Source organism: Rhyacophila brunnea, unplaced genomic scaffold (genome assembly GCF_057557595.1).
Source record: "Rhyacophila brunnea isolate RB1 unplaced genomic scaffold, BYU_Rbru_1.0 scaffold_12, whole genome shotgun sequence".
NCBI lineage: Eukaryota > Metazoa > Arthropoda > Insecta > Trichoptera > Rhyacophilidae > Rhyacophila > Rhyacophila brunnea.
Genome location: NW_028232774.1, coordinates 35,781,846 through 35,808,126, shown reverse-complemented (window position 1 = coordinate 35,808,126; position 26,281 = coordinate 35,781,846). Strand labels below are relative to the sequence as shown.

At 29.4% G+C, this 26,281-nt stretch overlaps 1 protein-coding gene across 2 annotated transcripts in view; it reads right to left on the bottom strand.

Annotated features, from left to right (window-relative positions):
* The window catches only part of sona (sol narae metalloprotease), a 304,986-nt gene that overhangs the window by 141,478 nt on the left and 137,227 nt on the right, over nucleotides 1–26,281 (bottom strand). For both annotated transcript variants that reach the window (XM_085961198.1, XM_085961199.1), the window contains exon 3: nucleotides 25,552–26,265. In XM_085961198.1, the coding sequence (XP_085817324.1) occupies nucleotides 25,552–26,265 (714 nt within the window). The remainder of the gene's footprint in view (nucleotides 1–25,551; nucleotides 26,266–26,281) is intronic.

Sequence of the window (26,281 nt, the reverse complement as noted above, 5' to 3'; positions counted from 1 at the left end):
TACAAATAATATGCTTTTTTTATTATCTCTATTACGATGATTTTAAGGCGAAGCTTTTTTTACACTTACATGAGTTTTGAGTTATTTTATAATTTACTGTATAATTGTAAATATTAATTTTATAATATTGCATTATATATTATAGTGCTATACTTGAGGAGCATTGGAAAAAGTGGTGGTTTTCCTTGAAGCAGACAAGACGGTTATTTCGTTTTAAAATAAGAAACTCTTTAAAAATGGGTATTTTTCACGTGCTTAGTGTAAAATCATACCATAAAAATAATTAACCCTTTCTGATCCCGTGATTTTACTGTGAAACCACATTTTATTATTTTTGTAATGTTTTTCTATTTAGTTTTTATTAGTAAAACCTGTTTATTATGATAAAACATATAACCACATGTATATTATTTAAAGTGAGGATCCAGAACTAAATACGATTACAATAAATTTATATCAATACATTAATTTATGTCGCATGAAGATATTATATAAATAATTACAAGATAAAAAGAACTTTTTCTATACAACGTTTTTAAAATTTCTGTTGAATCGTATAAACTTGACTTGACTAGCTTAAACGATCAAAAAAAATTGTACTTGGTAGAAATAATACTGAAATGTTATAATGATTTTCATAGTAACGCACGTATATATTAATAATTAAGTTGCTAGGACCCACTTAGCAACCAATAATAGTTTTACTTTTTGCGGATTTCTTCCGAAATAACTTTGCATACAAAACAGAATTAACTGAAAATGAAATCAATTCTGCTTAAAGATAGCTAAAAGTATTAAAAATGCATCGGCATCGTGTTCTGATATATTAAAAAAGTTTCAAATGTCTAGTTAGTCGGGAAGTTAGTTAAAAATCGATTGCAAGATTTATACCGGACAAATAATAATACGAGAACAACGAAAAACGTTGCAATAATGTTTTTTTTTTTTTTTAAATATTATAGATTTCTTGGTATTTTTTTTTGTTCTAGTTGCCAAGTAGTTAAGAGTGACTATAGTGATGAGTAAAAATATACTAAATTTTATTCAGAATAAATAAAAATTTTCTAATTATTAATTTAATTTAATAAAACTCAAACTATCTATTTTATCGTACTTATTCTACATGTATACAAATTTATTATTAAGTTTTATTAAATTAAATTAATAATACAATGCATTTCCACTATGAATTTACACTTAAGTACCTAACACAATAAAGGAAATTAAATATTTTATGTTAATGTAAAAACATTTTTATTTTTCATTTGTTTAAAAAAATAAGATCTTTGGCTGGAAAGGGTTACTAAACGAAGTATACAAAATCCTGGAAACATTGCTATTACTGTATTTGTAATAGTTATTGGTAAATAATTTTTATTGTATACATTCGCCAGAGGGGTCGGTTTTTCGCGTATCAAAAACCGCCACTGGTTAGTGGGCCTATATCCGGTAATTGATCGATTCCAACAGACTGATGATGACATTACGTAAAGTACCTAACCGTGAATTCATTGCAGAAATTAATGAACCCTCATTAGTGGCAACAATGCAAGTGATACAGTTTCGTATCAAATTACTCGACCATACTAATATTATCTTGCCTCACGGTAATATCCAGTCGTGGTTAGGTTTTCATTTCCTGACCTAGTCTCGCCGAAGCCTGGTCACGACATACCTGAGTCGGACTGTGTATATTTTACTACGAACTACACTGTGATTATCATCAACATTATCGTTATCACTTATCACGACGCATATTTACGCAATTATCACGGCCATAAATCACAGGGTGATTATAATCAATTTCGCATTTTTTTTAGAATTATTAATAACCATGTCCTTGCTTTTTCGTAGTAGAAAGTGGTTGTTAGTAATTTTGAACAAACAAAAACACCCAGGTTTTGAGAAAAAACACATAATTAATATTGTGTCCTCACTGGGAATCGAACCCAGAACTCTCGGGTTCAGCACCCTACGCATTGCACGACGTGCAAATAACGTTTTTTTTGCATAGTAGATACCTCTTACAATAATTACTGTAAAATTTATGGATATGATATAAACAAATATTTAATAAAATATTAATAATTATTGGTAGATTTTTGTTAATTATTTATTAATTAAGAGGTGTTTAATAAAGTTAGTATGGGAAAAAAATCATTAGTTATTTAATTTAAGCTGCAAAATACCAATTTAAATACATAACACGCTATTATAATTATTTGAAAACAACGAGCAAATGGAGACTTCCATGCTCGCAATAGTCCTACAGAGTCCACGTCTTTCATTTCTGATTCGCATATACGTTAGCGACATAAAAACGTGTTGACTGTATACTACTTGTACCAATAGACGGCTCCGAATATTTGATAAAATGTCGACAACTATGTACGCGTAGGATTTGTACGAAATGTACATATCTACAAAAGTCATCTTATGTAGCATAACAATGCACCAGCATAATTACTAAAAGACGCAAAAATATTATATTTATCTATATAAATGTTTATTTTTGAAATTCACAAATTTTTATTTGGAAAATAAATGATAATATCAAATTCGGAACACACTGTAAAAATTTTACTCAAGGTTCCCTCATTACTCGCCTAGTGAAAGTGTTTTGCATTTTCAGCAGCCCACTACAGATGGCAGTAATATTATTTATTTAAATACATAACCAGATGTAACATGCAACGACCACTACGCCAATAAAAATATATTAATGTTTATTTATACATGAACATAATAATAATATTTATTAGCCATAAACGACATGTGTACATAAAAATTGTAATTTAAATTTAGTGTTAGTGCTTATAAGTGATTTTTTTAAGAATTTGATTAAGTAAGTATTTGAAATCTGAAAACATTAAAACAAAAATATTTAAAAACATTAATAGTAAAGAATATTTATAATAAAATAAATTTTATTTTCCGTTTATTAATTTACCTCGTAACGTTTTAAATATTCCTAACTTGTACTAACGTGAGACTATCTATCGACGGCTAAATTGATAACTGTTATCACTTTATCATGTTTATGAATTGATGCAGTTAATTGTTAACATAAGTTAATCGTATAAACTGTCAAAACTGTCTATCTCGCTCTAAAGGTTAACATAGCCAAGATAGGGGCTGTTAAAACATAGCACCTTTTGATAGTTTAAACGGTTAACTTATTATAACAATTGACCGCCTCAATACATAAATATATTAAACTACCATCATGGGCCCCACATCGTGAAGCGGGCCCCCAGGCTAGGATCTTTGGCGCCCCCCCTACCTATCGCTAAGGATAAAGGCAGTGTGATGCTCTACAGTAGCGTTTTCCAAAAAATGGTGTACGCAGTAAAATTAATGTGTATGTTTAGTGTTTTATTGTATATTTTAATACATCCATTTGAATTATGGAGATGTCGAGTATTGATACACAATTAAAAATTGTATCGTACAACCATATAACTTTAAATAATAATATTATGGAAGAAAAATAGCGCCGCAGGCAATTTTTTTACTTTTAAAGCAAATTTTTGATCTGCGTTTATCTCATTTATCTGATCGTCTCGCCTCGCTGGGCCTCCAGGCTAGAGCCCTGTCAGCCCCTCCCTTGTGGGGGCCATGACTACCGTATAAAATAGCTTCGCTGTGGTATAAGAATAGTATTTACGAATTTAAATAAAGGCTAATAATAGGTCAACTTGAATATATCAAATAAAATTAATGAAATAAATCATAAGTTTGTAAGAAGTTTTATAAGAAAATATGAAATGGTGCGGAAATATTGTCAAAATTTACAAATTTCGACTTACTTTTATATATTATAAAAATAAAAATCTGTAAAAAATTCCACTTCTGAGTTCGATATCAAATCAATAAAATAAATAGGTACGGTGAAAATTATCGTCTAAAAACACAAAACGATATGAAATGAAACACTACACCTACTTGTCTTGGAGTCGGTGTAATAGATTGTGTAATCGTGAACGATAAAAATAATATCGTTATAATCAATAAATACCTTTTATTGCAGCAATATACTTTCACTAAAATCAAATGCAATCATACAGCATACAGTCGCAAGTCAAAATAATTCAGTTCTTTCATAGAAATAATGATCAAGCCCCGGAAATTAGATAGCAATGAAATGATAATATAAAACATGCATTATCTTCACATGAAACAATAAAATGTCGATTATACCAATACTAAAAATACAGAAGCAAAGAAATGAAATCTGTAGCTTACAATAAAAAAGATATAATATAACTTCTACCAACTATAAGCATTAACATTTAACTCGTAACTAAATTGTATGACCGCGAATAAAAGATTATTTTAAATTTAAAATAATATTAAAAAATAACATAATATATGTAGATCGTATTATGTATTTAAAATTAATACAATGTTTAGTCCTTTCCATCATGGTTTAATGCAGAGGAAACGTCTTATTTCAATTACATTGGATCGGAAAGCGATCGATGTTTTTGAGATTGACTATTGGAGATCTACGATCAGGATCCCTTAACTACCATCGCATCTATTTTATACACAACGCTGCTATCGGCGGATATCGAGGATAGTTTATCATTTTTATGTATTGTTACAATAAACTTTCAAAACAGTCTATCTGCTCTAAAAGTTAATATAGCCAAGAGAGGTGCTCTTTAAAACATAACACTTTTTGACAGTTCAGACGGTTAACTTATTGTAATAATTAACTGCCTTAATACATACATATGATAAACTACCATCGATAGCCACTGATAATACTGTTGTGTATAGAATAGATGCGCACGTGTGCCTAAAATTTTATTTTTGAAGAACTAAGGGTAAAATATAGTCTTTTTCCATTTTACTAAGACAAACTCTTCAGTTCTTCGGCTATGGAGGAAAGGTTACAACTTGGTGATATTAGTTATGATTGGCAATGATGATGAATACTAATAAATATATATTATATTACTATATATAAATTTATTATGGGAAATATATAGTTATCACTTGTACAAGTATAATAAACAGTACCTACTGATACTTCAATGTATTGAATTGCAATATTTTTATTAGGTACATGGTTTTTTTTAATATTACTAAATGTGTTTTTATAACGTAATATAAAACGTTACTTCTTTAAAATTATGTAATCATGAAAATTGTATCAGCTTAATCAATTTAAAATGCATTTAATTTAGAAAAAAACTCTTCCGAAACTAAGTAATAAAGATTTTTTTCATTTATATAATATAAATTATACTTTGCATATCTATATCATAAATAAATTAATAAATGTTATTAATGATAAAAACTACACGTTAATCGGTTTTCAATATAAATTGATTATTTGAAGACAGTTTAAGGTAATCAGTAACCTATTTTATAGTTAAAAGCAATCAATATTCCAATTATATCAACTTCAACTTGTTAAAGTGAACTTGATCATTTTAAAATGATCAGGGGTATCAATTTATCTCTTACGAATTGAATATTTTGATCGGTTACATTAATTCTCTACTTATGAAATGCTGAAACGCTAGGAAAAAAACTGGGCAGAACATTTTTATCCCGGTTACACCGGTACCTAAATGTTCTCAGAAGAATTTAGATGGTAGAGGTTAAATTTAATAATCCTAAAATTATTTTCCAAGTATACTTAAGAAAGCGTTTAGTTAACAGAGCTGTCTTAACAACATTTACGGAGAAATAAAATAATTAGTATAAACTGTTCCACCGACAAAGAATACGTGATATTATTCACTTAATGACTCTCTCCAGTATTTTTCCCAAATCGTTAAAGATACTGATAATTATCAACATTGAAGGTCCGAGAGAACATGAAAGAACCCACACCAATTAATCAAACTGAATTAAGAGCGATGTTGAATTTTACATGCCAGATACCGTACTGCTATTGAGTTTTTTTTTTCAAATTTAAAATTCTATTTTAAAATGAATTTTTTTTTTTTTACATATTATGATGAACTTTACAAATTATAAACTGAAGACGTTAACATCGTTACGACAAGAGAAGCGGATAAAACAATATACTCGTATATTAGTATTAACGATATTTATACAATAACCACTGTAATTTAATAGTCTTAGCAGTTAGATCATAAAATACTACATGGAAGTATACAACTGAATTAGGTAAATATTGGAAAAAACTTCAACTAAAACTCATCCTCACGCAAGTGGAATATATCAATATCAAAGATTGAACAAAGTTATTATGCCCCCAATCGGCATTACATTTGTACCTCAGGAGTTTTGGGAAGATTATGTTGCCAGGTTATCGATATGATTATACTGGATAGATTTTGTAATATTGCTATGAAGAAAAAAAGTAAATATATAGATATCAAGAGATTGTGTATATAATAATACTGATAATCACGATACCCGAACGGTGACGTGTCACATTATAATGTCATTATTAAATTGACATAATATTTTTCATTGTGCGTTTGGACCCAGAGTTAATAGTTTGAGAAAGTGGTTAAAATCCATTTCTCGAAAAAACAAAAATCTGCTAATTCAATCACCACTATGTGGAAGCCCAAATGATCATAGGATCGAATATAATGATACATATATGTATATATAATAATGTGAGAAGGTATGAAGGGTAATCAAAATTCTAATTTCATGTTTAATAAAGTGAGGTTACGTTTGAAATCTTTCCGGTTGTAATAAACATTGACTCAGTTCCTTGTTGGTAGAAAAAAAAATGTTGATATTATAATAACTAACGGAAAGGATAAAAAGATATATTAAACTTTTTTTCTGAATATAACATATATTTAGAAAAAAAGTTCTAAAGAAGACGTAGAAAAGAGAATCAATATAATATATTATAATTGAAATATAATAATAAAAACTAGAAAGCCGTTAGTAATATTATTTTATATAAATCATGCTATTTTATAAATACTTCCTGAAGTTATAACCTTCTTTTTTCTTAAATACGCGTATATGTACTAGAAAATATGTTTTATAAATTGTAAAAGTCGTTATTATTATAATTATACATATAGGCAGTGTTAATGTATAATATAACATCATTTTTAAATGGCATATTATTATGAAAAATAAGAACACATTGTCTAAAAAAAATATTTCTAATAAATAGCCCGCAGTTAGGTTTGGACATGTAACCTTTAAAATGAAAGGAAAATCCTTAACCAAAATTTACATGGCGACTCGGGCAATGGAGTATGGTCAAGCTGGTGGCATTAAAAACTTAACTGTGCGTAAAAAATAAATACACGTGAAAAATAATGTTACTCAACAAATCGGCTTTGATGTAATACATTCACTGACTTGGCCGGTTGTTAGACGTGAGGTGGGCGTACTAAACTGTGTATTTAAGATAATCATAATAATAATAATATGTGACTTGAATATTATTATCAAATAATTTATCGAGGCGCTTGACTTCGTGTAGGATTGATTATGATTTGAAAATAAAATTGTGATAATTTTGGATCAAATGCAATTAACCTGTTACACACATTTGTAACGAATTTGCAATTATCTAATTTTTTTATATTTTTTATCGACATTTTCTCACACTTTTTTTACGATTTACGTAGGTAATGAAAACAACAAAAAATATGATTGCATGCGAACATTAAAAAATATATTGGCGATGTAAAATAACACTGAATTTCATGTTTCGTAGACCCTTTTTTGGGAGACATTGAGAGTTATTTTGGAAACGTTTTCTGAAGATCCCCTGGACTGCTAGATGTCCCAACAAAACCAATAGTGAGAAACTAAAATAATACATGTGAGGGAGTTAAAAATAACTGTGTGGGAGTACAATATTGAAATATTTTTAGGTTAAACGGAGAACACTTTTGTTTTTTTGACACATTTGTTGTTGGAGGTACATTTTTCGTGTGGCAGTATAGTATTTTTTTGTATTATTTTAAAGTACAAAGTGGTTATTGCACAATTAAGGTCAATAATTACGATAGATTATACGTTAATAATAATAATTATAGTTTATAACATGAGTAATCACTTGGTATTGACCACATATATAATATTTATTGTTTCTACGACGCGTTTTTTGCATAGTTGTAAGGTTTGTTTTTATAACTTTGATCACCGAATGATACAGGACTGACAAGATGGATTTCTTTATAAATAAAAATCCAGTATGCGCATAATTACATCGTGGTATAACTCACTAAACCGATATTATTTGTCTTGTATTCCAGTAGTAATACAATACTTGCTATGTATTTTATCTTTTTCGTGTTATGATTTAATTTACTCATAATATTAAAGAAAATATTAAGGACTTTTTTACAATTAGTATACAATACGAGTGGAAAGTTTGGTGGTCGAGTAAAAATATACTATATTAATTTGCAAACAAACATGCGTGTTGGCATTTGATGAATTGGACAAAAAGTTGAGCTATCGACCAAAAAATGATTAATTCAAAAACTCAGTTAAAATTTGTCCACACTATGAATGTCAATATGCTGTATTTCGGCGAGGAAATCGTGGTAACACTTTAAAGGCATTTTTAACTGATATAATAATCTAGTAAAAAATATTTATATAACCTAATATAATCCTAACCTAAATAACCACAATTGCAATAGCTTAGCATGTCATATAAATGAAGTGTGCAAAAACTGTCAGTTACAAAAAAAATATACATAAACAAAGTACTCGCCAATAAAAATCAATTGATAATCTTTTTTAATTTGTTTGATATACCATGATTCTATTATAATCTAATATGTTAACACAATTTATTACTATTTATAGATACTTTTACGATGTAATCGTTTACCTGTTTATCACAAAATCTATAAATGTTACATTAGGTATATTATAAATTACAATATAAATACTATTCCAATAAATAATTGGCAAAATCAAAATGTGATTAGAGCATGAAAAATGGTTGACATTTAAGGTTTTTTTTAGTATTTTATGATATCATAAGATGTCTTAATTACTATTTTATTACCAATATTATTACGCATATAAATAAATTAGTCTGATTGAGACGTCGATAACGATCATACCTCACAGGTCGTGAGAATTTAAAAAAATGTTAATTAGTATAGGTATTATTTTTTACTACCAGAATTATGTTATAATGTAAGATATATACTTATCATTTACTACTGATTAAGATGGTGTAATAGAATGGAATAAATTCATTTAAGAGCACATACGAAACGTACCTTACCGTGATGTGAGTTTGAAAATTAATGCTGAACGAATAATGCGCTACATCGTGATACTGATAATAATTCTACATAAAACAAAGAAAAGAGTCATAAATCTAAAAGAGTTATTTGCCATGAGGGTCAAGTGTCGAAAGTTTTGGAGAATATTGTATATAAACTTATACTATTATAATATTAATAATATCGACCGAAGGTACTTGATGGAATTTGAATTTAAATTCTAATGGATGTAAGTTTTGTACTATTACATTTGAGTCGTTTTTTGCGACCCGGGTTTATTACCCAATACGTTACCATTGTTCCCAGAATGGATGATTTTACACCTCTTGAGTGTAGTATTTTTATTGTTTATAATTACTAATGATCTATAATCAGGTTTTGATGATTTATTATACGCTTATCAAGTGTATTATTATTGATAAGGTAAAGAGTTTTTTTTACAGATACTTTAACTATTTATAATTTGTTTGTTATTTTTTTTTTATTGTGATCCTTGACTTAATAGGTAAGTGATAAAGTTTTTAACTACTTTATTGTATTGATTTGTTATATTAGTTAGAGTTAATAGTATTCGTTGTCAGTGTGTATTTACCTGTTGGTGAGTGTACACAGTGCCTGAAGATGCCGAAAGGCGAAACCCGAGTCGCAAAAAAACAACTCAAATGGAATAAGTAGTACAAAATTTAAATCCATTGGAATTTATACTATTATGTTTATCTGTAGAATTTAGTATTTTATACACGTTAATTTGACTCATCTCTTTTCTCATTTGTACATAATATAAATATTATAGTTAATTTATATAATTTAAACATTTTTTTCAATTTTAAACTTATTTTTCTTTTCCTTTTGCCGACAAAAATTAAGAAAGGTCAGAGAAAAACAATTGATTTATATTTTAATAGCGAGTAGGAATCTTTATTTTGTTAATTTACTTTACAATGAATGTTACTTAGTATTAATTATGTTATAATTATAGTTATATCACGTACATCTGTTGAAATCTAAAATGTATATAATATTTATCAACTTATAGATCAACTTTTGACAAAGTACGTGTCAAATCTCAGCAAACCACGTCGATTTACAACCATGACAGCATGGCGGACAAGTCGATTTACCATGTATTTATTGTATTGTATTTGAGATAATGTTTAAAGCACCGAACTGGTAAATAAAAAAACCCATGACAATATTCAGGGGACTCCATGCTCTCTATTGAACATTATTATTATAAGCTTTATATTATATTTTAAAATACTTTAAATTAAAAACTGAAATGAAAATACAGTGAAGAAATTGATATTAATATTTTAGTATAATAATAATAGTTAGTAAAAAAAAAACATATAAATCAAGACGTATCGAGATCATAGTATCACGGGATCAGATAAAAAAAAATGATATTAGACATTAAACATATTATCTAAATGCATAAAAAATTTTCTTTTAAATAAACTAAATTATTTTGCAACGTTTATTAAGAAAAGGTCAAGTATCCTAATGAAGCTGACCATTAAATTGTGCGATAGGTTAACTGGTACAAAAAAAACGATAGAAAAAACACAAATATGAACACACTACAAGACAAAAGGTAGACGTATAAATTATATATACATTGTGAGACTGATGTATATATAATACATTGTGTATATAATTATATGTATAATAATATTATTGTATGCATTTCTCAAGAGTAGAGTAAAGTTGACGGCTTTGGTATTTGACCTGCGTGATATTTCGTCAGTTGGGAGGCATTGCAAAGTGAAAACAACCAAATGGCTTTGATTAATCTTTGGTACATACATACTAGTATAAACGTATTACAACAATGCTTGTTCTATAAAGCGACATATACATTGTAATAATTGTAAAGCAAAAAATGCGACTAATACAAAATATAGTATCTGGTTCTATATTAATTATTATACAAGTCAAAAACAATCGATACGATCGTTTAAGAAAGATAATTCAATTTCTCAATCCTACAACTTAACCTAATCTAACTCAATAAATAACAAGTTCTGAGTAAGTATTTTATGTGGATAACCATGAGTCCCACAATGGACTTACGAAGTCATGAGTCTCTTCTGGGGATGGGGATAATAATTAGTGTGTTATTTTTTTTATTGTGTATTTGGATTCTGAGCGTCGACCTAGGTAAAAAAAAGACACATTAAAAATAATAATAATTTCAGATACTTATGTAAATTTGATATCTGATACTATAGTTATATAAGGAAACAACTCAATATTTCAAGGTTTATAGATAATAATGCCATTCGGTCTAGAAATGTATTTTCTTTATAATTCAACAAAAAAAATCAATAATTTCTTCAACCGGTCATGAAATTGAATAACCCTTTCTGGAGTTAATCAATAATTATTCAATTATAAACGAGAATGTCTTGGTTAATTGCTTATTAAACTGTATAATTTCATTGTGTATTGCTAAGTTCATTTGAACTAAATAAAAAAATATCTTTCAACATGGTATTTTGAGTTGTTACCCTATAGAACTAAGACGGCTCGCACATCTAAACTCGTCCGTCTGCAACGTGTTGAATACGTCGATGTGACGTCATCGTTATTCACAAAACACACGTTGCCAAATGGAGCTTCGCACATTGGTGGAATGTGAATTTTTAGTTTGAAAAAACATCGAGTGCTCCTAGCAACAAATCGCATGTGTCTCGGGCTGCGAGTCGAAGTCGCCAGTACGCAAACGTACACGCTACGAATTAGTCATTCCTATACGGCTCGCCGGTCACCGCATCTGTCAAAACTGTCACTATGTGCCTATTTGCGAGGTTTTCATATGCAACATCGGTACGGACGTTCCTAAAAGGTTTGATTTATGACTGTTCGGCAGACGAGGCAAGTTTAGATGTGTGAGCCGGCTAAGGTATCAAAATAATTGTGGTATTCATGCATCAACTCCAGAATTAAATTATAATAAAATAATTACAAGATAAAAGAACTTTTTATATACAACGTTTTTAAATTTTCTGTTCAATTATTATGCTCAATATGCTCAAACTTGTACTTGATATGAAGTAAATTAAAAAACAAACAAATATGGAATACTGAAATGTCATTTTGATTTCCATAGTAACACACGTATATATTAATAATTTAGTTGCTAGGAATAAGAAGACTAGAACTAATAATAGTGGATTGGATTACGGATTTCTTCCAAAATAACTTTTAATACAAAACAGAATTAACTGAAAATGAATTCAATTCTACTTAAATATGGCTAAAAGTATTAAAAGAATGCATTGGCATCGTGTTCATTCTAAAAGTTTCAAATGTCTAGCTAGTCGGGAAGTTAGTTAAAAATCGAATGCAAGAATTATACTGGACAAACAACCACTGGACAATCAAGAATACGAGCTAATAAAAACGTTGTAAAATAGCATCTACTTGTCTTTTCATTCCATCTATATAACATATAAAAAAAGATACTATCACCATTATGATTGCGTAGATGTTTGAAAATAAATCATAAGTTATAATTTATTAACTACATAATATACTATGCGAACACAAAAAAAGCTCAGGTAGGTATCTCGTGTAATCACTTTAAATTTGACGAATAGATTTGTGACAGTCAATCAACGTGAAATATTATAACAAACCGTACGAAGAAATTGATTGCTTAAGCTGAAATCGAAAGTGTATGTCGGAGCAATGGATACATAGCCATATAATAAATTTTATTGTGCGTTTTGTACTGATATGAGATTAGACATTCTTCGAATTGCTTGTCGAGCGGAGAGTGCTGTGAGATATTTATTTGCAGGTGATTTGAACGCGTGATATACGCAAACCTGTTGTCAACACGCATTTATAAGATAGTCAATATGATAAGTCACTATTAATTGTGCCCAATGGCGTACTTATAATAGCTTTAAGGTACTCACTGTTCTAATACGTTACAGTTTAGATACATCTAATGAGACGTTGTTGCAGTAGTTATTTCCTATACATATATTTTGCGCGGTGATTTGTCGAAAAATAAATGCATATTTTGCTTAATATGTAGAAAATTACAGAATTTCGATTGTCTTTATTTGTCAGTAGAAAGAGCTTCTTAAATCAGTCAGACCAAATTGGGTCGGACGATCATTTTGCTTCAGTGTCAATAAGGGAAACTGTTTCAGATTTCAAAGTGTTTGCGGCATTTTACGACAAATGAAAATGTATCTTCTTGAAAAGACTTAAGGGCATACCTTAGTGAAACGGCAAATAATTTTCAACTATAGCAAAAGTCGAGCTGTGAACATGTCAATTTGCTTCGTGATGGCGACGGGGGTATTAATTCTTATATCGTGTAAAGATGACTAAAAAACGTTACCCATTTACTTGAAAAAGAAAATATGTCAATGAATATATTATTATTGTTACCAATAGAACAATAAACAGAACATTAAATGGATACATGTTGAATTTTTATGACAAATTATATTTCGTTCGGCACGCGTCATTTACACAATCCGCGCATCGCCTAGTCACGATCTTTTTAGACCGTGCTCCAGCTGAGGTATAGCCTTAATAGATAATAGTAGCAATAATCAGAATAGAAATTAGGCACACTTAACGATAACATGTATTAGGCGTGCAGGATTGTCTGAAAACTTCTGTAAACCACAGTTGGAAATGGAACGGGAATCAAACCTAGGAGCTTTGAGAATCATTTAATTATTTTGGAATCGGAATTATTGATTCTGAATTTTGATATAAGCCGAACGGGAATCGGAGTCCTAAAAATGTTAGAGGTCCGGACGTTTCTTCATTTTTCAATTTTGATTTTGTAGTATTATATTATAATAAATGCTACTTTGGCCTGTTAAGACATTTTAAGTCCCGCATACTATCTCGCCGAACTAAAAGCACTCTTTACAAGACACTTGTAAAGCCAGTGCTCACCTACGCATCAGAAACCTGGACATTAACTTTGCAAAATGAACGCGCACTGAACATCTTTGAAAGAAAAATTCTCCGCCGTATATATTGACCGATCAAGGACGGCACCAATTGGAGGAGAAGATATAATGCTGAGCTCTACGGGCTGTACAAAGATTTCAGCGCAGTTCAATCAATTAAGATTGGAAGACTGCGATGGCTAGGTCATGTGCACCGTATGACTGACAATGAACCAGCAAAGAGAGTGATGTACAGCAATCCAATAGGGCGTAGAAGAACAGGCAAGCCAAAAATTCGCTGGTTGGATGGAGCTGCTGCCGTATTCTCAGAGTACCGAATTGGAAAACGGCCACAGAGGTGGAAGGATCTGTTGGAGGAGGCCAAGACCCACACCGGGTTGTAGCGCCCCTGATGATGATGATGATGAGTATTATATCATATTACATTACAACGTAATGTGATCTACCAGTTTGGGAAAAATAGTTAGACACTTAAACTTGAAGTTTAAACCTTTAAAATATACCTATCTTTTGTTAGATCCTGGTGAGTAAATAATATATTGGTAAATTTATTGTTTGTTTTCGTAAAAACGTAATTTAACTCCGGAACAGATGTTTTGATTTTTCATTTGTTGGAATTGAACCTAGTTGATTTGAGAAGAACAAATAGTTAAATTTCAGCGGTCCGATCCGTCAGAAAAATATTATATTTTTTTAAACCAGCATTGTTCTAATTTAATTTTTACACACTGATATTACAAAAGACTTAATAAAGCAAAGTTTGAGACTTTCATTTGTTAAATGGTTTGCATTGGTAAATTTGACATAGCCATAACTGACTCTAAATTTCACAATATTAATTAATTTTAAATTTCGAATTGAATTAATCGTGCGCCACTGTGAGCAATTGATTCGATTTAAACACGAAATAAGATTCGTTTTTCTTCCATTAACGATGAACGCAGCACTTTCGTGATAAAGTGATAAAGATTAGTAATTATTTATGGGAATTCTGCTCTCGAGATAATAATTATTTTTCAATCATGGCAATCATTATGTATGTAGGTATCTATCTCAGTGCAGAGCCAATCGATCGTTTCCAAGACATCGTTACATCGTTATATAAATACTGCAAGTAGTTATTATAAATGATATATTATCTAGATTAATAATAAAAGTAAAATGCGTATCTGTTAATTCAAAACATGTGCCTTCTCATTTTGACTACTAATTATATATACCTACTATAATTACTTTTATTAAAATTTTGACTGACTATTTTTTATGTTGTAAATCAAAAACTAATTTTGATATTATTTTCATTATAAGCTGGTACCAATTTAGTAGAGTTTCATCTCAATATCTCAAAAATTACTGAATTTACAAGATAATAATTTTTGACACCTCGAAAATAACGTAATTGATTAATAATTCATCACAAATAACCAAAATGGTCCGATAGCAGTGATGTCTTCGACTCAAACCAAAATTGTACTTTACTATGAATTATCTAGGCAAATATGAAATACACCTATGTTATTATATTACAGTATTCAAACATTTACAATTCAAGTAGTATTGTTCAAATGCTAGAGATACTGTATAGGCGTTACTTACATTTATTCAAATAAATCACAGATAAAGCTACCATAAAGTCATTTAAAGTTTATACGGCAATGAATTATTTATATTGTCTGGTTTTCATATATTTTTTTATTAAAAACATACAGAAAATCGTAGTCTTAAATATTTTAGTCACTGTGAACATCGTTGCCATGTTTTTTTTCTAAAATATCAATTACTATGATTAACAATTGGTTAGATTTACGTCATGTAGATATATTTGCATCTGGCCTTAAAAGTACATACTAAAAATGTTTCAGTATTCTCTAACCAGCTTGTACATTGTGTATAAAATGAAATGTAAAAAATATTTATATTTGGATAATTGAATCCAATGATTTTAGCTTGCTAAAAGACAACACTAGTTCGTCGTTGAAACTAGAAAAATTGTGTAACTCCGTTTTGATCGAAAATTGACTTTGAATGCCATCTAGTGGTCGTTGATAGTATATCCATCTTGCAAATTTTGTAATTCCAGAAAAATTGTAACATTGTTAAATCATGGATGATTTAACTCCAAAACCATATTATATTTGTATAGGAAACCATAATATTTTTTGTCTCTCCTGTAAAGTAGTATTTTTGGAGTTACACAATTTTCTAGTTTCAATGACGCCATGCAATCAAAGCTTAAACCGCTACCACAAAATATAACAATATCTACTTAACTAAAACTGCAATTTTACTATATACTCCAATCTGATTCTATGAAGTTATAGTATATTAATTATTTTATAAGGTTAGTTTTTATTTGCCTTCATACCAGAGCATAAATCCGTGGTTTGCAATTGCATCATACGCGTATGAAGTTTTACGAAACATTGTGAAGATGTTAATAATATCGTAGCAAGTATTATTGCATGCAGCTAATGTTGCAACACTTTTATGACTAGAGGTATCGGCCGAAGTTGGTCAGTGGCTTGATGCAAGATTGTTGGTTTTATTATTTATGTTGCAGAGCGTTGCAAAAGGTCGCAATAAAGGTATCTCTGATGACCACTAACCTATCCTATTTGTTGTTTTTAGATGACTTGTTTATATTGTATCATGAATCTAATTTGTCAGGTAAGTATTACAAGAGAAATACTAAAGTAGAGTAGGTATGTAATATAATATTATTATAATATATTTAAATTTATATATGAGTAGATAGTGTGTTTACATTTCAAACTTTACGTAGTCTATATAAGTGCTTTGTCATTCAATTTTTATGCTCCTACCATTATTTATTTTTTTAATATCCAGAATTAGATATTCTGTGTAGTATTTCCGTGTTATTTTATTGCTCAGAACTTCGTAAGGAGATTGTGAGTCTATATCATTATTATGTTGTCTGCACAGATTATGTTGCTCTTTTTCTAGTATTGGGCAGTCGTTAATGACTTGACATACAGCTAAAGAGGTTTTGCCATCACACGGACAACAATTATCATCTCTTAGCTTGAATCTTTTTAGATAGGCCCACGGAGTGGCAAAAAGTCAAATTAATTAGATAGCTAACTACTTAATATTTACCTTTTTTCAAACGTAACTTAATAAAAAAACTTTTTGGTAAGGGTGGAAAAAAATAATGTTGGATATTTTCTTGTATCTAATTCCTTTTATATTTTGTCTCTTTAAAAATGTATTTTGCTTAATTACTTTTATATAGAAACATTGTCACCACAGAGCACCAACTATGTACTGTTAAAATATTTAAAAGGTATGTTTTCAACTATTCCAAATTAGGTTGCCTGTAATAAAAATGTTGTATCATTGATCAGCCTTAACTTATCCACTATATCTAACAGTGCAATAAAATTTACTTAGCATTACTAATATGATTATTTTATATAAATTATTATATAGTATATACCATTGTAAAGATTGTAATAGCACACAAGTCGTTTAACTCAATTCAATTTAACACAGCTCTACTCTCCAAGTTATTTCACTGGGAATCAAACTGTAATGAGTTTTTTTCCAGTTTATGCCAAATATAATCTGAGCTTTGATAGATATAGAAACTAAAATTAACGCCACACTGAGTCTCAGTACATAATGATTATCATCTTTATTGAACTACTGGAAGGATCAGATACTGTTAGTAAAGATTCCCGTAACCAAATATATAACATTAAAAAAAATTCAGGTGTGAGACAATAGAAAAAATCCATATACCTACATTAAAAGTCAAGAGATTATTTAGCAAGTGTAGAGGACAATCTTTTTGGAAGTGGGTGATTGATACATTGATATATTTTAAAAGATTGTTTATAATCTCATAAATAAGTACAAGTAGGTCATCAATACCTTTGTTAAATAAAATTATTATTTTACAACTTACTTTTTTTGCGTAGTATAATTTCAAACACTTTCATTATTGCATCGCCTTACCGCGTTCATAAAATTATTGCTTCATACTTTCCATACAGTATATTGATTGTAATGAAATCAAAATAAAGAATATATTACATATACGTAAACGATTGATTTTGACATATTAGGCAAGTGGATTGCTTGAGAGGTACTTTAAAATGTAATCTGTGAAAATTAGGTAAAAAAGGTGTGTTAATGTCAAACACACCTTATATGCTATTTTTAAACACAAAAGATTTTTAAATTTTATTTATCAGACAAAAAACCGTATTCGATAATATTATAAATGTATTTTAGAAAAAAAAATATTCATCGTTTGCCGAATCCATTGGGTTCTCTGGATTCAAATATAAGTACACTGAAAACAGCATCAGAATTTCATCACCCAATTCCTATCTTATCTTAAGAGAATCTTTGAAATTTTGTTACTCATCACAAACGTTTCTCTCTACAGAGCGATATCGCTCACTTTAAGAATCACTGTTATAGACAAATTTAACGGGTAATTTTGAGTTTGTAAAACATCAATACTTACATCAAATTCTTGAAAGATGATCGTAGAAAGTGTTTTATCAATACATATTGATAAATGTGGGTGTTTTAGCTAAAAACAATGACTCCAATGAAAAGATCTGTCAAAATTATCGACAGTGAAGAATATATTATCGGGTGTGCCATGTGCTGTAGATTTTATGCAAAATGAAATGATCGTATGTGACGCCCTCGGCACATACGAATAATTCAGAATGCATTTTTTTGAATAGCTGCACATAATATTTATTTAATATCATATTCATTCCGTCTCAGTTTTTTTTAATATTGAGCTTAAATTCAGTCTGTGAAGAGAAATATTCGCTTCCAATGGGTATTATTAACTTATTTTAAAGAAAAACTACACATACAAAATATTGAATATGCAGCAACGAAATACTGTTAACCCGAGTTCAGAAAAATTATTGATGAAGGCATAAAATATTTATTTAAATAAATGTATTACCAAAATCAATTTTACTGTAAATTATTTAAGTTAAATTATGGTATTGCATTAACAACATATATACGTGTATGTATGACTTTTATTCGAAATTGAATGGATGAGTTGAGCCAAATTACAATTTTTATGATGTTGTCAAGTTGCGTGTAGGTATGTATAATCTTTTATATTTTGATTTTTTTTACCAAAAATTCTGCAGAATTAAAAAATGTATTATGTTATATTTAAAACTAATTTTGTATTTTGATTTTTTCAAAATTAATAACCAGTATTTACAGTAAGATATAACTAGGGCTAAAAATATTTGCAAGCTGCAAGTTTAAAACATACGATTTACAACTTGGGAAGCGAATATTCTGCCACTGCTGCGGGCAAAATGCTATTATTGACTTAGTGACCAAAACCCATTATTTATAGAGTCGTATAAACACTATAAACCATTTGTAAGAGGTTAATGTCAACATAAGATTATTTGCATGATGCATATTATAATATGAAAACTGGTTGTCGTAATCTTACAAAAGATTTCTGCAAAACGATTTAAAAATGAATGCCAAAGAACCGACTAGAATAATATGTCATAAAAACATAACTCGTGAAATATTCTTATTAAAATCTGAAATAATGATATTTTAAAGCTGTTACTTCATTTGGTATTGAACTGTACAGCCAACCTGTTGCTAAAGTATTCTGTGACTCAATACTTGTCGACATTTTATTGCAATAAAAATAAAATATTCTCACTGAAATTTCATTCAACGGAATATTTCGTAATAATTAAAATAACCTTCAACTCTCGTACTAAAGTTTGGCGTTAGAACAATCAATTGTCTCATTCAATTTGTTTTACGCCAACAAAGTAAATTTTTGGCGTTAATTTAATTAGAGTTTAAGCGCTTTTTTCTTGCTAACATTGTCTACTTTTATAAACTGTATCATACGTAATACGTGTAAAATTATAAATCCTTTCTCAAGTAAGCAAATATAATGTATTATATTTGGTATTTTATAATAATTGTGTAATACCTTCTCTATTCATATGAGTCGAAGCTATTAAGGTAAGAACTGTCTTTGCCCTTTCATCAAAAGTTGTATCGAAACTACAGTGTGATTTGACTAAAAAAATGTAATACGAACCAATTTTAAATATATTATCCAAATCAGCAGTCCAAGAACAATATTCCGGACGTTGCGGAAATACTTTTAAGGAGTACCTAGGTATCTGTATATACGAGAACACCATAAATATGGCTATTGCTTTCAAAGTAAATTACATATTTATATAACTATTTATTTAATAAAATAAAACATTGTGGACATAACAAATCAAATTAAGAGGTCATCCATCGAATGAAATCGTATGCGGTTTAAATCCGTGTGCTATACTAAACTTATGATTTTTGTTCAAGAAAATATATTTTCACTAAATTTGTAAGTGTAAGTGTATGGTATAAACGGATACGATCAAATGCTTATAAAATCCTTTGTGGAAATATATTTCCATGACCATAAAAGATAAGCTTAGTATAGCACACGGTTCGAAACCGCATACGGTTTGAGTCCATGGATGGCCTATAAGGAGGCTTAAAATATGAGATTTACATTATCACAAATATTATAATATATAATTATTAAATATATCTTGCAAGAAGAAGAGAAAAATAAAATAATTACAAGATAAAAAGAACTTTTAAAATACAAAGTTTTTAAATTTTCTGTTGAATCATTTAAAAACTTGACTTGACTAGCTTAAACGATCAAAAAAAATTGTACTTAAATTTTCATTTTGACATTTCATATTGATTTCCATAGTAACGCACGTATATATTAATAATTTAGTTGCTAGGACCCCAGACCCTTAGCAACCAATAATAGTGGTTTGGATTACGGATTTCTTCCGAAATAACTTTTCATAAAAAGATTTCAGAATTAACTGAAAATGAATTCAATTCTACTTAAATAAGGCTAAAAGTATTAAAAGAATGCATTGGCATCATGTTCTGATATATTCTAAAAGTTTGAAATGTCAAGCTAGCCGGGAAGTTAGTTAAAAATCGATTGCAAGATTTGTACTGGATAAACAACCACCGGACAAATAAGAATACGACCTAATAAAAACCGCGTTAAAATAAACATTTTTATACAGTAAAATAAAGCTCATTGAAAATGTCTATGCTTTAAAGAGCTCATTGGCTAGTCTTGTACCCCTCGCTAATGGTGCCTGATAGGCTTGACTCGAGGAAACAGTTCTGACCCAGAATGGCTGCGATCACAGGCGCATATAAATTTAAATTCTTTAGGATGCTAGGAATAGAAACCGTCACTCGGGATAACAGGAAAAAATGTCTCAAGAGCAGAAGTGACCTATGAGATTCAAGAGAGTGAAAAGTGAGCATGCCTTCCAGAAAGGCAGTCGGAAAGTAGGTATATATTTGTAAAAAAATATTTTTCTTGATTTTATAATCCCATAGGTTGATTAAAAAGTCGATTATATTCATTCATCAGTCACTATTTTTTATATTGTTGACCAACTTATTTTTTCATTTGTTTTAAAAAAACTTTTTAGGTTATAATCACATTTTCCAATTATTTATTAATATGTTTTGTAAAAAAAATATTCTATTTGTAATCCTAAATTTGTCTGACAATTTTTTGCGATTATCTCAAAGTGACCGAATTTGGAGGTAGCCAACTTTGAAATTAACAGCCTCAAGTATTGACTATGATGGTAAATTAGACAAATAAATATCTACCTTCTTCGGATGAAATTTTATATATTTTTATATTTTTTACGTAAAAGGTTATAGGTTCGTGTTAACTCAGGATATCGACACTAGATACGTTTAGCTGACCAAACATCAAAAAAATTGGCTGAGTGTGGAAACATGCAATTTCGTAAAGTACAATGACCTATTATAGAAAATGTGATAATTGAGAATTCACAAGTAAACTTAGACAACTTGAGAGTAAATGTGATGATTGATAAACCAATATAATTTATAAGTTATGACTGTTTTTAAAAAGTGTTTAAAATCGGTGGCGCGTTTTCTTGAAGCAAAACACGCAATCGATACTTTAGAAAGTTTATAAAGGTGCTTCCAAACCATTCAAACTAATCATAAAGTTAATATAGAATACTAAAATCTAAAAAATATGGTTATTTCTCACAAATTTAGTGTGAAATATTATGTACATACCTTCCCAATCGAAAGAAAATTATTAGTAAAAATGTATCGCAAGTATCGATATTAAATAAAAAAAAAATATCGCAAAATCAGTATTGTCATCGAAGAGATCAATCAATACTTCGAAACGTCGATACTTTTTTGATGGGCCTAGTCGTGATTCGTCAACGGTTTGGAACAAAATCAGATCTTATCGTCATTTAGATATTTAGCACTTGTACACGTGCATGGATTTACTTGCACCGATAGTGCGTATTTTAAACTGTGATAATAACTATTTACACGTAAACATGCTGAATGTCTCGCCAATCTCATTCTTTAAGAGTAAGCGAGACGCCATGTTGTCATTTTATGGTAATATTTGACAGGTCGTGAAAATTGGTTAACCTCAAAACGAGTCTGCACGGTGTAGTTCGTTTTTTTACCAGCAGGTTTGCTACTATCGTTCTACTGCGCAGGTACAGATATGTCACGGTTCAATTGCCGCGCGATAATTCAGAGGCTTGTCAACCTTTTTTGATTCATGCATGCAATCTTCCAATTTGCACTATAGTTTTTTTTGTTATGGCCGCGATAATACGTAATGTCAGCATTGTCATCTATGCACTAAGCTATAGAAATTTTGGTTAATTGTATTATACAAATATACATACGTTTGTCAAACTTATTTCATTATTGACTCATAATGATTTTAATGAAGAATATTATACAAGTTAATAATTATAGTAATCAGTCAACAGAGAGGTTTGGAAATTATTGTACTATCGGATAACTGTTCGAATGAGAATACTTACAAACTCATATAACTACCAAAATTAAGAAGAGTCGATTAGTGGTATTTAATGTATTAATGAGTTTTATTAAATGCTTAAATTAAGGACTTGGTGCACACCCTGTACTTTTAATTTCACTATGTATTCAAATATATTTAGACATTTGAATACATGTTTAAAAGAAATGGATATCGAAACCTATTCTTTACTGTCAATTTTTCCATTGAAAAGTAATATTGTCAGCAATCGATCAAATAAGTTATTTTGAATTCTATAAGACGGAAGAAATTTCAACCAATTGTTGCCGTGACATATTTTTTAGATTTCTTTTTTTTGTACAAGTGACAGATAAAGAATTCGTCTTGATTGAGAAATCTGAATTATTCTCATTGAAAAATTGTTTAACTTATTTAATATCGTGTTCTCACTTAAGGAAGTTTAACAGGCTGTCAAACCTTTTAAAAAACTCACTGAGTTCTGTCGTTGAAATAATGTAACAAAAGGTTAAGTTATATTTGTAGGAAAAGGCGTTCTTGTTAAGACTACGAAGTATATGTGATGATTTTTATCAGTTAAGTAATTTACGATTAAGTAACGGAGTAATTTAAGTCACGTAATAGAAAGATTATAAAGGTCTTCAGTATGAAAGTGAATCTCTTTAAAACAGACATTGTGATTATTAAGTGGAAATTGTAAGGGCAAAAGAAAAAATATTGAACTTATTTGAACTATACGCGTGGTACCATAAGCAATTTGTATGTGTTTTGGCATTGTTTGGTACAAAGCCTGTTTAAATGCCAACACATATTACATCTACAGCTGTAAATCGCTTTCGCCATAGTCATGGTGCCACTATATAATGATTTACCCATACCAGATGCGGATAATGAGAGTCTTGTGGAATGCCTAACTATCAAGGTTTATAAAGAATGTTGCATTCTTCATTTAAAATATACGCATTGAAAAAGCCTCAGAAATATATGTATTAGAAAAAATAATTGAACCGAATTGTATTAAAACACGTATTTTGCCTATTTTACTTATAAAAAATATGATAACTATTATTAATCGTTGTAATTAGCTAGCATAGTTATTATGAACTTAATACTTGAGTTAGTAATTTAGTATTTAGAACCCTTGACCGGCAATTTAAAGATGTTTGTACAAATCCTACTCGGCCGAAGGATTTTTTTTAGTATTTGAGCTCAATTAAGAATATTGCATTCTGAAGTCTTGTGCATATTCAGTCGTGAATACAATACAAATAATGGTAGTATTTTTTGTGAAATTAATATTCATAATTTTTAATAAATTAAAAGTCAATACATACATAGTACGTTTTAATCTAAAATATTGTAAATTATTTAAATGAAAATGGATGAAATGAAAACTCTCGTCCATTGTAAAAAAGAAAATTATAATATTGATTGTTCAGATCGCTACACACACACTTTAAAAGAAAATTATTATGTAACTCAGATTTTATCAACAATTGCTAGAAAATATTTTTGTTTGTCGAGGAAATAAAATCGAAAGTAAATATTTTATGCGTATGCATGATATTATTATTATTGTCGGTTGTAGATTTTGAATCAATAAAAGAACACTTTCCTATAAAACTAATGAAGCATAAATCTTACATTGAATAATGATTGTGATAACATGACTTTTGAATGGAAACAATCTAATATGTAAGCATTAAAGTAAATTACGATTTTAGAAACAAAATGACGTATGCACCTATTATTTTGAAAAGGTGAATAAACTTTACGAAAAAAATATTTTTTAAATTGATGATATTGAACTGAGGTTCACAGCATTGGAATTAAAATAATTTTTTGAAGGTTTTCGAAGGCAGATAAGATTTGTGTCGAATATTAAAATTTGTCAACACGCTAGACGAAAAAAAGAATAAGATAAATATAAAATCGATAATAATTAAGCATTTTGTATTGTTTATCAGATAAACAGAGGTAAAATTAAATGTCAAAGTAATTAATAGAGATTTAATTGCTCGAATGCAGACAGATAAAATATATTTGCATATCTACTATTGAAATATTTTACATAGTTACAAGCGGAAATAGATAAATAACTTTATATTTTTGATTGTTTACGACGATTTGCTCCTTTTTTATATTGTTTTGAATGAAGAATGCTGTTCATGTTCGATTCAAATACACTAATTCAATTTTAATTTACCTTACAGGTGAAATGGATTTATGGACGACCACTTAAAGAATTTTTGACCAAATTCAAAAACAACTATTACTGCAATATTGGTCGTAAATAGTGTTACATTCATTGAGAGTTGCATAATAAGTTATAGATGAACATACATAAAAAAGTAGTATTTCGAGGTTATATAAAAATAAAGTGGCTAAAAAGTAATTTGCTAAGTAAATTATACTAAAATCATTTTTTTTAATAGCAGTTGTATTACATTTTATAATAAAAAAAACAACTCACCTCGCTTTCCACGAATTCTACTCCATGAGGCTGCGTTTCGTTTCCAACGACAGTAAACAACTTCAATCCGTTCTTCTTGAAAAGACCTTCTGTCTTCCGCAAAACCAATTCGATCGGCCTACCGAATGCTTCGAATTTGATTCTGTGCACCCCGTCTTCAAGACTCTCGTCTAAATGCTCCACATCTTCAAATTTTCCACTATTTTTAACCCTATCATTATTTTCTACGATGGCATCACCATTAATTACCACTTGTGATATACTATCACCGTTCACATTAACAAATTTATCACTATCGTTGGCGCTCTCTTGGGGTTCTGAGTTAGTTCTTTTTTGTGAGAGAATTTCTACTCCGCTAGCACTGTCAGATAAACTATCAAGTGAGAATGGTTCTTCATTTATTTTATTACTATACCTCGTTGAGCCGATATGATCAACGACTGCCGGTGGGTAATTGTACGCGAAACCTAAGCCCGCGAATTTGTGAGCGTTTTTGATCTGAACTTCTGCTCCTGACAGTTTGTCATGAGCAGACTTCTTGCCACTTCCGCTGTGTATTGTGTTTCCGGTGTGGTATCTACTGTCTGTGGCTGATGCCACGTGGCGCTTTGACACGTGATGGTTTAGTTGGATAACTTGGTACTCTGGAACTAGTGAGTGGTCTTCTACGTGGAAGACGTTTCTCAGCTCGTCTGGGGACATGTGTTTGTGTAACTGGAAAGAAAAATGA